The sequence below is a fragment of the Nesoenas mayeri genome, assembly GCF_963082525.1.
Source record: "Nesoenas mayeri genome assembly, chromosome: 2".
NCBI lineage: Eukaryota > Metazoa > Chordata > Aves > Columbiformes > Columbidae > Nesoenas > Nesoenas mayeri.
In genome coordinates this window covers 141,584,978-141,598,334 of record NC_137543.1, presented here as the reverse complement: position 1 = coordinate 141,598,334, position 13,357 = coordinate 141,584,978, and the positions used below count along the sequence as shown (strand labels likewise).

Genomic DNA, 13,357 nt, shown 5'->3' with positions numbered 1-13,357 from the left:
TGAAACTCTTAACTGTCCATAACAGAGAGAGGGAATTATTTTTTTCCCTAGTGTTATACAGACTAATACATTTCCTCTAGCATATCCAGTGGTTAGCAAAAATGGGTACCCTAAATGAGCAGAAGACGCATGAAACCTGCCTGCCCTAGTGGAGAAGGCTATGCTGTTCGCTTCCAGGGATTCCTTTCGTTGCTAAAATACGAGCAATCTCTGCTGCTGCTTGTTTGGCAGGGTGGCAGCTGAGCTCTGCTCACAGCGATAAGAGGGCAGCCTCTGTTGCAGCTGCTTGATCGCTGCATTATGCACGCAGAGTATTACTGAGCAAAAGGCTTTTAAAGAGGCATTAGGAGGATTGTGTTGGTTAGAATGCAGTGTAATGTGAATAAGGCAAGCTGGACACAAGTTCCCCCTAGTGAGGGAATCAATAATAGCTGCTGCTCAAGGAGATAACTGTAAATATAGACAACTATGATAATGAACTTTGCTATAATTACATTTGCATGTGTTTGTGTGTGAAATTAAAGGGCTTAGAGGCAGTTAAGGAAGTATGGGAAGTAAAATGGAAGGTCCTTCCATTGTTTTTCTTTAATCAGAACTTTTTTATTTCTTTTAGTCTTAAAGCTTTGTTTCCCTTGGTTATGTATTTGGATGCTTGGTGCATATGCTCACTGTCCGAAGCAGCAGTTTTCTCAGTCCCAATATTTCAGCCTAGATTATTTGTTCCACAGACCTTGTGGGGGATGGAGGGGGGAAGCGAAGTTTAAGCTTACAGGAGTTTTCTTACCAAATGGCCTTTTAGGCGCAAAATAAAACTGGGGTTTGACCCTATGGGCTATTTTTCACCTTGTCGTTCAGGGCTGTTAGTGTGACATTTTCCCCGAAAGTGCATGGGTAGAAAACGTGAAGGGCAAGTGGCTGTCTTGGAGGAGAAAATGGGTCTACTTTTCCTAGTTTTTCCAGAAACTTCACACATAGCTGTGGACAATTCCTTTCTGTTCTTCTTGATAATGCTGCCCTAAAAGAAGTAAACTAACAGCTGCATCAAGGTGTTCTGGTATAATAGTTATGGATCCCAAAAGTGCAAATCTATGCACACAGGTTTTAGTCTTTTTGGTACTGCGAATCCAGATGGTTTGTCTTGTGTGACTTTCTGCATGAAATAACAGATTATTGCTACCCTGTACAGACTGGAAATGATACTTGGAAAACTGAAAAATATGTCAGTAATTCCTCACCCCCGTTGCCTACAAATTCAGTTTGGTTTCAAATACAGAGTCTTTTTGAACAAACTTTCACTGTATTCCAATGGGTTTATTATTTAACCAGAGATGGTGGACTTTAAGGGTGTACTTACATAGGAGCAATCAGTCGTAGAGAGAAAATAAATACTCAGAAAAGCCATTCTCATATGTGCAGGATTTGAACAGATGGATAATCAAAGAAACACAGAGGAATCATCAGGTTCTCAGTGGCATTAAGAAAAAAACAGCAGCAGCTTCTCTTCTGTGTGTTGTGCACTCACTGCTAAGTGTACAAATTACTTTTATCCACAAACACTCGTGCTTACTCCTGAGTGACGTCTGATGAAAAGCACCGTTTCAGGAATTAGATGCATGAGACTATTTAAAGGGAAGGGATTCATAAGTACAAGATGTTACTTGCCTCTCAAGTGAGCGTTGGAAGCTGAGTAAGGTAAATGCAGCGTTCTGTCCCCCCTTTGCACAGAGATGCAGAGCTGCTCTGCAGAAGTGCGGAGGGGTTTGTCCCCTCTCTGCGCAGATCAGCCGCACTTGCTGCGAAGTGTGTGAGGGAGCTCCGTGGTGAGTGAATTCCCTCTGTCGGGGCACCCGCTGGTGCTGCCAAGACAGGGCTGCAGCTTCGGGAAATGCAGCTTGGTGCTGGGCTGGTTTCTCGCGGCTGCTCTGGGCATCCAGGCCAACAGCGCTGATCTCCCTGCCCTCCACTCACTTCTCTGCCAGCCTGGAGTAACCGCTCACTCAGCCCCTGAGCTGTATCTGTTACCTGTAATCTGATTATTTCATTCTCAATAATGCATGGTACAGCAATCCCGTGGCTCTTTTAAAGAGAAGAAAGATGGAGCAGTCTACAAGCTGTACTACACATTTAATGTATCAGAAAAAAAGGTGAATTTTTTCTTGTACATCCACAGAACCTGAGGCAAACAGTTGATTCAGTTGTAGAGGTTTTTTGTAGTCCAATTCTTGCAACAAAATGCATCTTCTGCAAATAGAAGAGCTCTCAACTAGTACAGATTGCCAATCTGGCCTGTTTGAGAGTTTTGGTAACTTAAACACAGAGCTTTAAAATCATCAGTCTTACTCATTTTGAAATGATCATTTGATAATTCTGAAAAATCTATTATATTTCCTCTGAGAAACATGTTTTTAAAACCTCATCATCCATTACCAATCAGTATTCCTGGATGTATGCATATTCTGAATGACTGACGTTGCTGAATCAAAGTGATGGTGCAACTTAATTTTGCATTTATTGGCAGTAGCATTCATAAGCTTGTTTTCTGTATAAGAAAAACAACATTTCAAGGAAGTATTTTCTTCAGTCTTCCAGAAGCTGACAGCCAGAGCTGGTAGAGGGGTGGTGTGCAGAACTCACGTGTGGTCTGGAAGATAGTGATGTCTCTTTAAATACAGTTTTTAAGTGGGCTGTCTACATATAATCAGCTTCAAGAGAACCCTTCACAAACAGGAATCTGTTATTTAATTATTCTAATTATTTTCTTTAATGCTTTTCGAAGCCTTATGTTTGATTTAATCTTAAATGTTTTCTGTGTACAAAGCTGCTGAGAAGGCCATGGGTATGATTGCTTGTGGGAGCCCTGAGATGCTGGTGACAAAAAGGCACCATCTCCCACTTCACAGCAATGCATGCAACCCCTACAGCACATTATAGGTTAAGCTACTGTTTGCATTTCTGCTTGTTTGCAGAGAAAGGTGCGGGTCTATCTGTAACACTTTCCTACAACCTGTTTATTTACAGGGACATGGCTGAAGAGTAGTTTGGGCCTTGTGCAACAAGAGGGAAATCAGTTGACTTGGACTTACATTGCACCTCAGCTGGGCTACTGGGTTGCAGCTATGTCACCTACTATCCCAGGTAAGATAGAATTGAATTTTATCGATGTTGCTAGCATTCAGTAATTATTTATTCATATACAATGTTTATATTTTTCAGAATGACCTCATCTGAGATGCCACAGCTTGATCAGTAATGGATTATTAGAAAACAGAAATCTGAAAGTAAAAGGCTAAAATCTTTTGGGGATTGTGGGGGGCAAGCCTTGTGCTCAAAACCTCTGGGTCATTTCAATGGGAAACTTTTTAAAGTGTTCCCGCTTTGATGCGTTTGTGTCACCGCTGCCTGGTAGAGCCATTGCTAGAAAATGAGGGGGTTATAACATCTACGTATTGGTGTTTTAGCAGGTAGAAAAAGACATGCTGTGAGGTTTCTGTACAGAAACTGCCAAAGAAATAGATTCACCTAAGACCAACACCATCCTGGGTCAGACGTTTGCTAATGGATTGATTGACTGTAGCTTTTTTTCCTTTAAACTGAAGATGCCCATTTTGCCCTGACTGATGCTTTGCATCGTCTTGGTGACTGATTAATTTACACCACAAATAACTTAGTGTAGACATTCTAGGAGGTATATTAGCAGAGTGGCATTGCTAGGTGAGCTGACTGATTGCCATCTGCAAGCCTCTTGGCCTCATTGTAGAAAATCACTTTGACCTGGGCATTATATGCACTTCTGTGCCTGTGGAGGTTGTTAATGTCGCAGTTTGTTCTTCCTTTTTACTGTCTATGGCTGCCTCAAATTTCTTAATATTAGCTCTTCAGCCACCAATAATCAGAGGTAACTCTTTAAAGAGTCAAACAAACAAAAATCTCCTCCTTTTACAGATTTTCTTTATTAGGTTTTCTGGATGAAAACCCAATACAGTAGAAATGAAAACATTCTTGCCTTGGCTGTACAAGCTAAATAAACTATATCTAACCAACAAAACAAACTCTAACTTGAGCACTGTTTTTAAAGTCTGCTTGTATATGCCATGAAGTTGTTTCATGATTTGAAGGCTTTTTATTTGAGGTTATATTAAATGAAACTGCTGGAATATTCAGCTGATGTGTTGCTGAACAGAGTTTAGATGCAGGTGCAGATCTGAATAAGCTATCACGTTGAACTTAATGGAATATTAAAAAATAATTGTACTTGAAGAAAAAGCAACTGCTCTGAGTCAAATGTTTCCCAGTACAGTTCTGTCCCAGACTGCAAGGAAGTTACACTAGTCATGAAATTGTACCTACAACTCAAAGGCTAGAAGGCCTGTATCTCTTTAACAGGAGCAGGCTTATTTGTCCATGCTTTTTAACTTGTATGACAGAATTTCCACTTGTATTTTACTTTTTCTTCTTTCTAAGGGCACAATCTGGGTTCCTAAAACTTTATTGCAATGGGAACTACATTTTCCTTTAAAAATTCAAGTGATTTATCTCTTCTTTTTGCATAATGCCCTGAAGCAACAGTATCAATCAATTATGTAAAGGTAGTGGTGGAACAGAATGTATAAATACTTAGGTTTCCCAAATGCAATATACTTGATGTTCTTTTTTCATCAGGTTAATGTATTTTTGCTTACTTTGTCTCCTCATTGAATCTATTTGATTTATTATCTCAAAAAAATGGACAAAAATGAGCTTTGTGTTCCTAGCAGTGGCTCTACAGACCACTCAAGATCCACAGATTAGGTTTTACAAACCTCGTGATTTAGAACGTTAATGTTGCTCAGGTTTGCTGGTCTTCACAGTACATGCATGTTACTCGGTCAGCTGGTGCTGTACCTCCTTGCCTGCAGATAAAAATTTGGCCCTTTATTTCAAAATCCTGGTAAGGATTTTACAAACCAACAGGGTTACACATGCATAATTGTGAACAGATGCTGTCCACATGTATGCATTCCTTTATATGTTAGAACATTTATTAAGCGTTGCTGAAACCTGGAGATACAACACTGTTTTGCTAGTGGCCTGTTTTTTAAAGCTACTGAAGATCTGCTTGGCTTGGCTTGATTGAGACTTCAGAGCACCAACACATCTTCCAGTGGGTCCTGTACTGCACTGTCTGTACTGTTTAGTGCAAAGCACCACAAGTCTGGTTAAGGAGAAGTTGTTGACCGCAGTGCTGCTACGTGCGTTACGGTGCTGGAAGATGCTGTGATGGCTTTTCTCCAGCGATGAGAGCTTTGGCGCACTGTGTCGGCATCAGGACCTGGAAGGCAGCACTCACTGATGCATGCTCCCATTGAAACTAACTGCTTTTCCACAGAATGATCTATTTGGACTTGCAGTCATGAAAACCAGCACATGCTTTATCCACAACTTGCTCCCTTCTCCAGAGATGGTCTGCTCAATAGGCACCAGGGCTACGAGCATCAGCATTGCTCACTTAGCATCCTGATAACAAGGGAAGATGTCCCTCTCTTTGATTAAAGTGTTGTTCCTTTTCCCTGTTGGCAGGTTGTTACAGATCTAAATTCTCTTTTCTGGCCTTCCAGGTCCCGTTGTAACACACGACATTACCAGCTATCACACAATGTTTCTTTTGGCAATTTTAGGAGGGATGGCTCTCATACTTCTAGTCTTGCTGTGTCTTCTTTTGTATTATTGCAGGTAAGATTCACTGTCCTAGTTACTTCATTCATATTGGAAATATAAGCTTTTTTGTGTTCATAAAATTAAAAGTTTTGTATTGAAATATTTCTACTTGGAGGGGAAAAAAGTTAAAGGAAAAAAAAAGCAAAGATGCACTTTAAGAAGAAACAGTGAAATCAAATTCCATATGTTCCCAGTTACATGGAGTATATACAGTCCCTTCCTTTGGTAAGATGGTAGTTGAATGAACCACACACACCTGTACCTGTGTTATCCTTGTAAGAGGTTCTGAAACCTCCTATCAAACATAGGCATAGGTCCAAGATCTCTGTCATTGTGCCTGTGCTGCACTCGCAGGTAATCTTTTTATTAGTCTTATATTAAAATGAATGTTAAACTTTATCAGCAAGTGTATATTAATGAGTGATTCTGTATTTGCCTCCACCAGACATTTCCTCCAATTTGTAATTGGTGCTTGGGATATTTCCCAATGGACATTAGTTATTCTTTAATTTTAATTTCACTTCTGGGATAAGCTTTTAATTATTAGGTTATGTAATAGAGCTCAGTTCCCCTAATATTAATCGCTACTTAAAAATCTCACATTAAGACACACGTGCTGTTCTTGTTCCTGTGTACGACAGTCATAAATGTGTAACTTCTTTTATTACTGACTTTTATAGAAGAAAATGTCTAAGACCACGTCAGCATCATAAGAAACTGCAACTTTCCACAGCACTGGACACTTCTAAGAAGGATCAAGCAACTTCTATGTCCCACATAAATTTAATATTTTCCCGTCGTGAGTCAGAATTTCCTGGCGGGCTGTCTGTTGCTAGCAATGGACACACTGAAAACTCAGGTGCAAAGGAATTAATCAGTGCTGTCCACATGGAGATGGTATCACCTAGTGGAGAAGCAGATATGCACACACCTATGCTCAAACACTCATTCAGCACTTCCCAGGAGTTCAGCTCCCGAGAGGAACTGCTCTCTGACAAGGAGAAAGACAAGAGCAGAATTTCCTTGGATGACCTGACTCCCAGCGGGTCTCTAAGAAAAGACTACCACAAATCAGCAGATAGTTTTCCTTTAAAGCCAAGAAAATCTACAGAAACGGCTGAAGGCTATGAGTCGCCTGTCAAAGATGAGTACAGGAGAAGCTACAATGCTATGCTGTCTCAGCCTTTATTTGAAAAGCAAGAGAGAGAAATTCAAGTATCTATGAACCATATTGCTACTGGAAGTAAATACAATATTCAGGAACAAATATACCCCCCACCTTCAGCCCCTGAGAAAGAGCTGCTGGACTGCAGACCTACTGATTGTATGATGTCTCGTTCAGTGGATCACCTTGAAAGACCTACATCTTTCCCTCGACCAGGTCAGTTAATCTGCTGCAATTCTGTTGACCAAGTCAACGACAGTGTTTACAGAAAAGTTTTGCCTGCATTGGTCATCCCAGGTCACTATATGAAATTGCCAGGAGAACACCCTTTTGTTAGCCAGCCACTGGTTGTCCCAGCTGACCAGCAGATTGGTATAGAAAGACTTCAGGCTGAGCTTCCTAACCCTCACGCGCGGCTTTTTCCACACCCGCCCCAACAGCTGCAACCCCAACAGTTAGCATCCCAAGCAATATCTCAGCAGCATTTGCAAGATGCAGGTGCAGTGGAGTGGAGTCAACAAAATGCTTCCATGTCTGAATCTGTTTCCATTCCTGCCTCACTTAATGATGCATCCCTGGCTCAAATGAATAGTGAGGTGCAGCTTCTTACAGAAAAGGCTTTGATGGAATTAGGAGGCGGAAAGCCATTGCCTCATCCTCGAGCATGGTTTGTTTCTCTAGATGGGCGTTCAAATGCTCACGTTAGACATTCATACATCGATCTCCAAAGAGCTGGTAGGAACGGCAGTAACGACGCCAGTTTGGACTCTGGTGTTGACATGAATGAACCAAAATCTGCCCGAAAGGGAAGAGGAGATCATCTGTCTGCGCCACAGAGTCACCCACCAGAGCAAGAGCACCGGCAGAGGGAGCGGAAGGTTTCCGATAGCACAGCTTACACACAACTCGTGTACTTGGATGACATGGACCAAAGTGGCAGTGAGTGTGGAACAGCAGTGTGTAGCCCTGAGGACAATGCTCTACGATGCCTACTAGAAGGCACCAGTAAGAGGAGTGGTGTGCAGCTGCCCAGCCTGCAGGAGGAAACAAGAACTGGGGATACCAAACCAGAGCCATTAACTAGTCCTGAACACGGAACATCAGGTCAAGATGATGAGGAGGATGAGGAAGATGACCAAGGTGAAGATAAGAAGAGTCCTTGGCAGAAACGAGAGGAAAGACCACTAATGACTTTCAATCTAAAGTGAGCTATTGTGAAAATCCACCATTCTGTGGTGTATAAAATTGCCAAATATTCTTTCTGTGGAAGTGCTTGATTTATTTTTTTTTCCTTTGTTTTTGTTGTGGAGAGAAGAAAAAAAACAAACTGTGGTGAGCAACATTTGAAAGAACTTAAATGCATTACTGTGTAAATGTTAGAAAAGATTTAAAATCATTCCTCTGATTCAATGGCTGCCTCCAGTGAGATAGCTGAACAAAGAGTGTGATTGTTATTTCATATACTTTATATTGGTCAGCCAGGATGTTGAAAATACTGACGAATTGTTTTGGTTGGTTTGTGACCTCAATCTCCTTATGAATGGGAGCTGGTGAAGCTTTTGTTTTGTGGGCCAATTTTACGTGGATAATGCTACTGAAAGTATGTTAAAAACAAGAGTTAGACACGTGGTGTCCAGAATTGTGCATTATCTCAATGAAAGGCTATGCATTGCTGCTTTTAGTAATATTTTGCTTATACTATGCTTTTCTTAATTTTACAAGTTGGTTGTAAACATTTTATGTCCTTTACTGTAAACTACTCAGCAATTTATTTTAATGTAAAACTACAGGAAACTTGAGTAGCATCCCTTAGCATTGAAGCCTTTTTATGAAACCAAACTGAACTTTATGTCGACTAAGATTCCTCCAGTTCTGGTCCCATTTACTCAAAGTGCCTTTTTTACAGTAACAATGAACAGTCCCTTCTTTTGCTAACTCCTTTTAATTGACCCCATTTGGGATTTTATAAACTTCTGGACTTCTACCTTTTATTTTAAGCTGCATGCCAAGAGTCCCATTTTGTGCTGAGAATTTCTCATTTCAGTACAGTGTATTCTGTAGCTATCATGTATATTGTGGATTCTGTTTAGCCAGGATAGACTTAGAAGACATTTTAAAGGGCCCAGAGTAGCCAAGAAGATAGTTTCATTGACTGTATATATTGTTAGTTTCCTCTGGAATCATATGAGCTAATCATGCTCATATAAAATGGACTATGGACCGAGCAAGTGGACTGAATGTGTCTAGAAAAATTTTGGGAAAAAAAACTGTACTATCCAAAAGTGCCAGAGTGACTCTTCTGTGCTTTCTCTTTACAGAGCTGCTTGGTTATCCAAAAATTATAATTGAAAATAAACTGCAAAAAATATCTTTGTGGATTTTTTCCTCTAGTGGTCACCACATTCTTTTAGATTATTTAATAAGAAAAATACTTGGGTTTCACTTTTGCTGTGCATATTTATGCTTGTGTGACTTAGTGACACACTTTCTTATGCAGTTCTCATGAACTTCAGCCGATACTGAAGTTTAGGCCCCTTTCCAGAAATGTATCCTCCCTATCTTGATAAATACGTAACTATTTGCTAAAGTATCACTGGAGACTTTGGAAATGAAATCCTGGAATCACCAAAATTCTCTATGGAGTCATGCTTCCTGTGGGACCAGTTTTCTTTCTGAGATTTCTGTTGGTACTCATACTTACTGCACACTTCTCACTTCTTCATGAATTGGGTTCAAAGAACAGAAAGCATGTGACATCCACTCTTGTAGAATCCTTTGTCTACTTTCAGTTTATCATGTATCATTCAATTTTTTTTTACGCAGCATTAGCAGCAGTCATGCTTAATAATTAGTACGTAATCTCTAAAATGATTAGAGAAAGTGTTCTGTAGTTTCTATTTCATTTTTAATAATAAGCCCTGATTCAGATTCATTGCTCTTTTTTTTAAAGTAGATTTCAAGGTTTTCTTAGGAGGCCAGTGTTGTAATTTCCATTTTACTGAATGTCTTACCTGGGAGTCCGGGCTCGAGCCCGATTTCCTAGTTCCCAGTCCAGTGCTCCTCTCCATCCACAAAGCCACATCACCTCTGTTTTGCTTTAATTCACTTTTGGAAGTGGTATATGTCTTAAATCTAAAATAATATTTGTGGAGTGCATTGAATATTGATATCACCATATTAGCAGTAAGTTATGTTTTAGTCATCACATACGTTCCCGGTCCTTTCCTGTTCTGTTCAGGAAATTTGCTACTGACCATGTGTGAACTGGCTCTGGGGCCCAGGTTACTTATTGTCAGTCTGCGCAAGGTCGCTGAACAGAAAAATACTACTTTAAAGGAATAGTATTTATCAGATGGTGGTAATACAGTGTCACTTATTGATCAGTATGCTGCATCAAGTAAACATGGTTAAAATTTCTGCATACTAGAATTATTATGCTATTTAATTTTCAGTTTTCTGTTGTCTTAAGTCTGTCATTTTGAATTACATTCCTTTTCAGATTCCTTTGCAAATTTTCCATCATTATTATCTTGTAAAGTGAGATTGTTGCTATTAAATTGCAGTGGTTTCTTTCTTTAATTGTGTTGGCTTTATGTTCAAAGCACATCATTTGATGGTTTGATGATTTGTGCTCCTCCTACAGCAAACATATTTCAACAAACACAGAGTAGATATTTTGCAAATCTTCTTTAAAACAGTGCTTTTTAAATTGCTGTGATATCACCAGCCATATAGTAGTTTGATTTTGCAGAATACAGTTTATGAAATCTAATTCTCAGTGTATCCAGCACATCTGAGCTACATGTTAAATGAAATTGGAAGAGAGTAACAAAGATCAGATTATGGGTTGAGATTGAAGTGTGTCCATTGTACATTTTGTCTAATCTTAATGTCCAGTGACAAGTTCTGTGTGTTAGTTTTCAAAAACATACTGAGAAAGGTACTTTGGTAAAATATGAAGAAATTTGTTGCTTGTATTTTGCAGTTGCACAGTGAAGCAAGCACCAATAAGGGTTATAAAACACAGAGAACAAAGTATAACTTGAACAGGTCTTGGCATCAGCAGCTCCAAGTGATCTTAGTCCATGTAGAAGATAGCCTAGAAAACCAGATGCTTTCTTATTTTTGATGGCAAGTATTAGCAGGGAAAAAAATGCAAAAAGTTGTAACAACAAAGCTTGCAAAAGTAATGAAAATATATTTGACTTTAAAAAATACTAGGAGCGGATGTTCAATTAATCTACCAGCAGTCAAGATTTTCAAATGGATAATGAGTGAAAGAGTAAAGATAATTTTTAAGTCTTAGGTTATATTATCCAAAGTCCATTTGTATCATAGGGCCTGTTGGAAGATAATATATTCGTTAAGAGTCTGTTCACTTCGTGATTTTCCCCCAACTCCCACTTTGTTCCTGCTGAAACACTTGCTTCTCAAAGCTTTTTGAAGTGTCTGTAAAGCACCTTGACTGATTGTGATAATGACCTTTTATTATCTGATTAAGTGCTTTGTCAGGGTACCAGCATGCTAAAACTTCTGCAAATAGAGGGAAAAAATGGTTCCTGCCTCACAGCATTTGCAATCAAACACACTGCACAAATATACAAAATTCTGGTACTGAGCTTAAATTAACAGTTTACAAAGAAACCCACCATTTAGAAATTACTCATGATGGTTTTCTCTCTTACAGGGGGGACCGAGTAGCTTTAGTAGAGTGAATTAAGCACTCTTGAGATACATCGGCAGTGTTTTCATTTTCTGCCCTTCAGTCTATCCATGAATGCTCCAGGGGACCAATCTTATGTCAATATCCTAAACCAACATTGTTGAAATTGGTAAAAAATTACATGACCCATGTGGGATTTAGCCTACAGAACAGTGCATGTGTAAATGAGCAAGTGTTGGATTAGATATTTACTCTTTCTCTAGGAAGGTCCCTAGTGAACAAAAAAAGGCATTATTTTTTCTAAACCAAGGAGAATACATCTGAAGATTAAAGCTCATTATCGTAGAATCATTTCGGTTGGAAGAGACCCTCAGGATCATTTGGTCCAACCATAACATAACTCTGGCACTAAACCATGTCCCTAAGAACCTCATCTAAACACTTTTTAAACACCTCCAGGGATGGCGATTCCACCACTTCCCTGGGCAGCCTGTTCCAATGCCTGACAACACTTTCCATGAAGATTTTTTTCCTAATATGCAATCTAAACCATCCCTGGTGCAACTTGAGGCCATTTCCTTTCATCCTTTCACTTGCTACTTGGGGGAAGAGACCAACACCCTCCATGCTACAACTTCCTTTCAGGTGGTTGTAGGAACTGATAAGGTCTCCCCTCAGCCTCCTTTTCTCCAGGCTGAACAGCCCCAGCTCCCTCAGCCGCTCCTCATCACACAGTACCTCTTAAGCTATCAATAGGCTGTAATATGGGGCATGGTAACATCCACCCAGTACATCCTTGGACTTGGTCAGACAAGAAGAATGTCCATTTGCTTCTCTAAAATGTATGGGCAACAGGTAAGAGGTTTTTTAATCAGTGCTGCCGTGTGTGTCTCTTCAGCATTTGAAATTCTTAGAATATCTGCCACCTGGTGGTGAACAGTATCTCCATATATACTGTGTATAAAACAGTTTATCATTTCAATGTAATCACAGTGTTTAACTTCAGTAACACCAGTAGGCAGCTGGCACAGGATCAACAATTGTTTAATGGAACGCAGAGACCCCTGTCGGCTTGAGAGAGCTTGCCCAGCACCTTAGCTGGGATGGTGTTCAGCTTCTAATAGCTCCGTTCAAATCAAAATGCATCATCACTGACGGCAGGGTAGTGTGTTCAAGTGTAAAAGTGCCTGTTTTCTCTCACCTTGTGAATAACACCTTGATTTTAGATTAAAATAAAGTTGAAACAATTTTAACTACTAATTATTCCAAAAGTTGAAAAAAATAAGACCAAATCAATTAATATTCTTTTCCTGTTCCTCTGCTCATAGACAAATGTAAGGTGGCAGTTCAGTGCTAACCTTACTCATATGATATATATAATACGATGATATATCCTATATCATGATAGATATATATGCACACATGATATTTTCATTAATTATGTCTGATATTTTCATTTCCAGGCTGCAAACCATTTGGAACCGGAGCTTTGGTTAGATGAGTAGGCAGTAGGCAAGTGCCATTTTCAGACTAGGGGAGCATTTTTTTAATGTTACTCGTGTAATTCCAACTGGTAAACTGACACCAGGTACTGTTTTCTATTTGACAGTAATAACAGAAAGGACATCTGGTTATTTTTAGCAGTAATCATCTGGTATCCACTGGCTATTAGCTTGCAAAATGTGGCACCTGGGCTATTATCACTTAGCTGATGTACTTGTTGTTTTATTGATGTGCTTTTCTTCTAGGAATAAATGGTGCCAGTTAGTATGTTTGATCATTAAATATCTCTTCTGTCTTGGAAACTTACAGCTGCAGGGAAGGAAAATGTGATG

General features: G+C 39.6%; 1 protein-coding gene across 1 annotated transcript in view; it reads left to right on the top strand.

Annotated features, from left to right (window-relative positions):
- Nucleotides 1-8,155, top strand: part of FAM171A1 (family with sequence similarity 171 member A1) — a gene marked incomplete at its 5' end in the record, with an annotated part of 87,541 nt that extends 79,386 nt beyond the window's left edge. Inside the window, 3 exons of the mRNA XM_080340253.1 lie at nt 3,019-3,135; nt 5,595-5,709; nt 6,375-8,155. Coding sequence (XP_080196379.1) covers nt 3,019-3,135; nt 5,595-5,709; nt 6,375-8,067 — 1,925 coding nt within the window. The 3' untranslated portion in view covers nt 8,068-8,155. The remainder of the gene's footprint in view (nt 1-3,018; nt 3,136-5,594; nt 5,710-6,374) is intronic.
- Between the last annotated feature and the right edge of the window lie 5,202 nt (nt 8,156-13,357).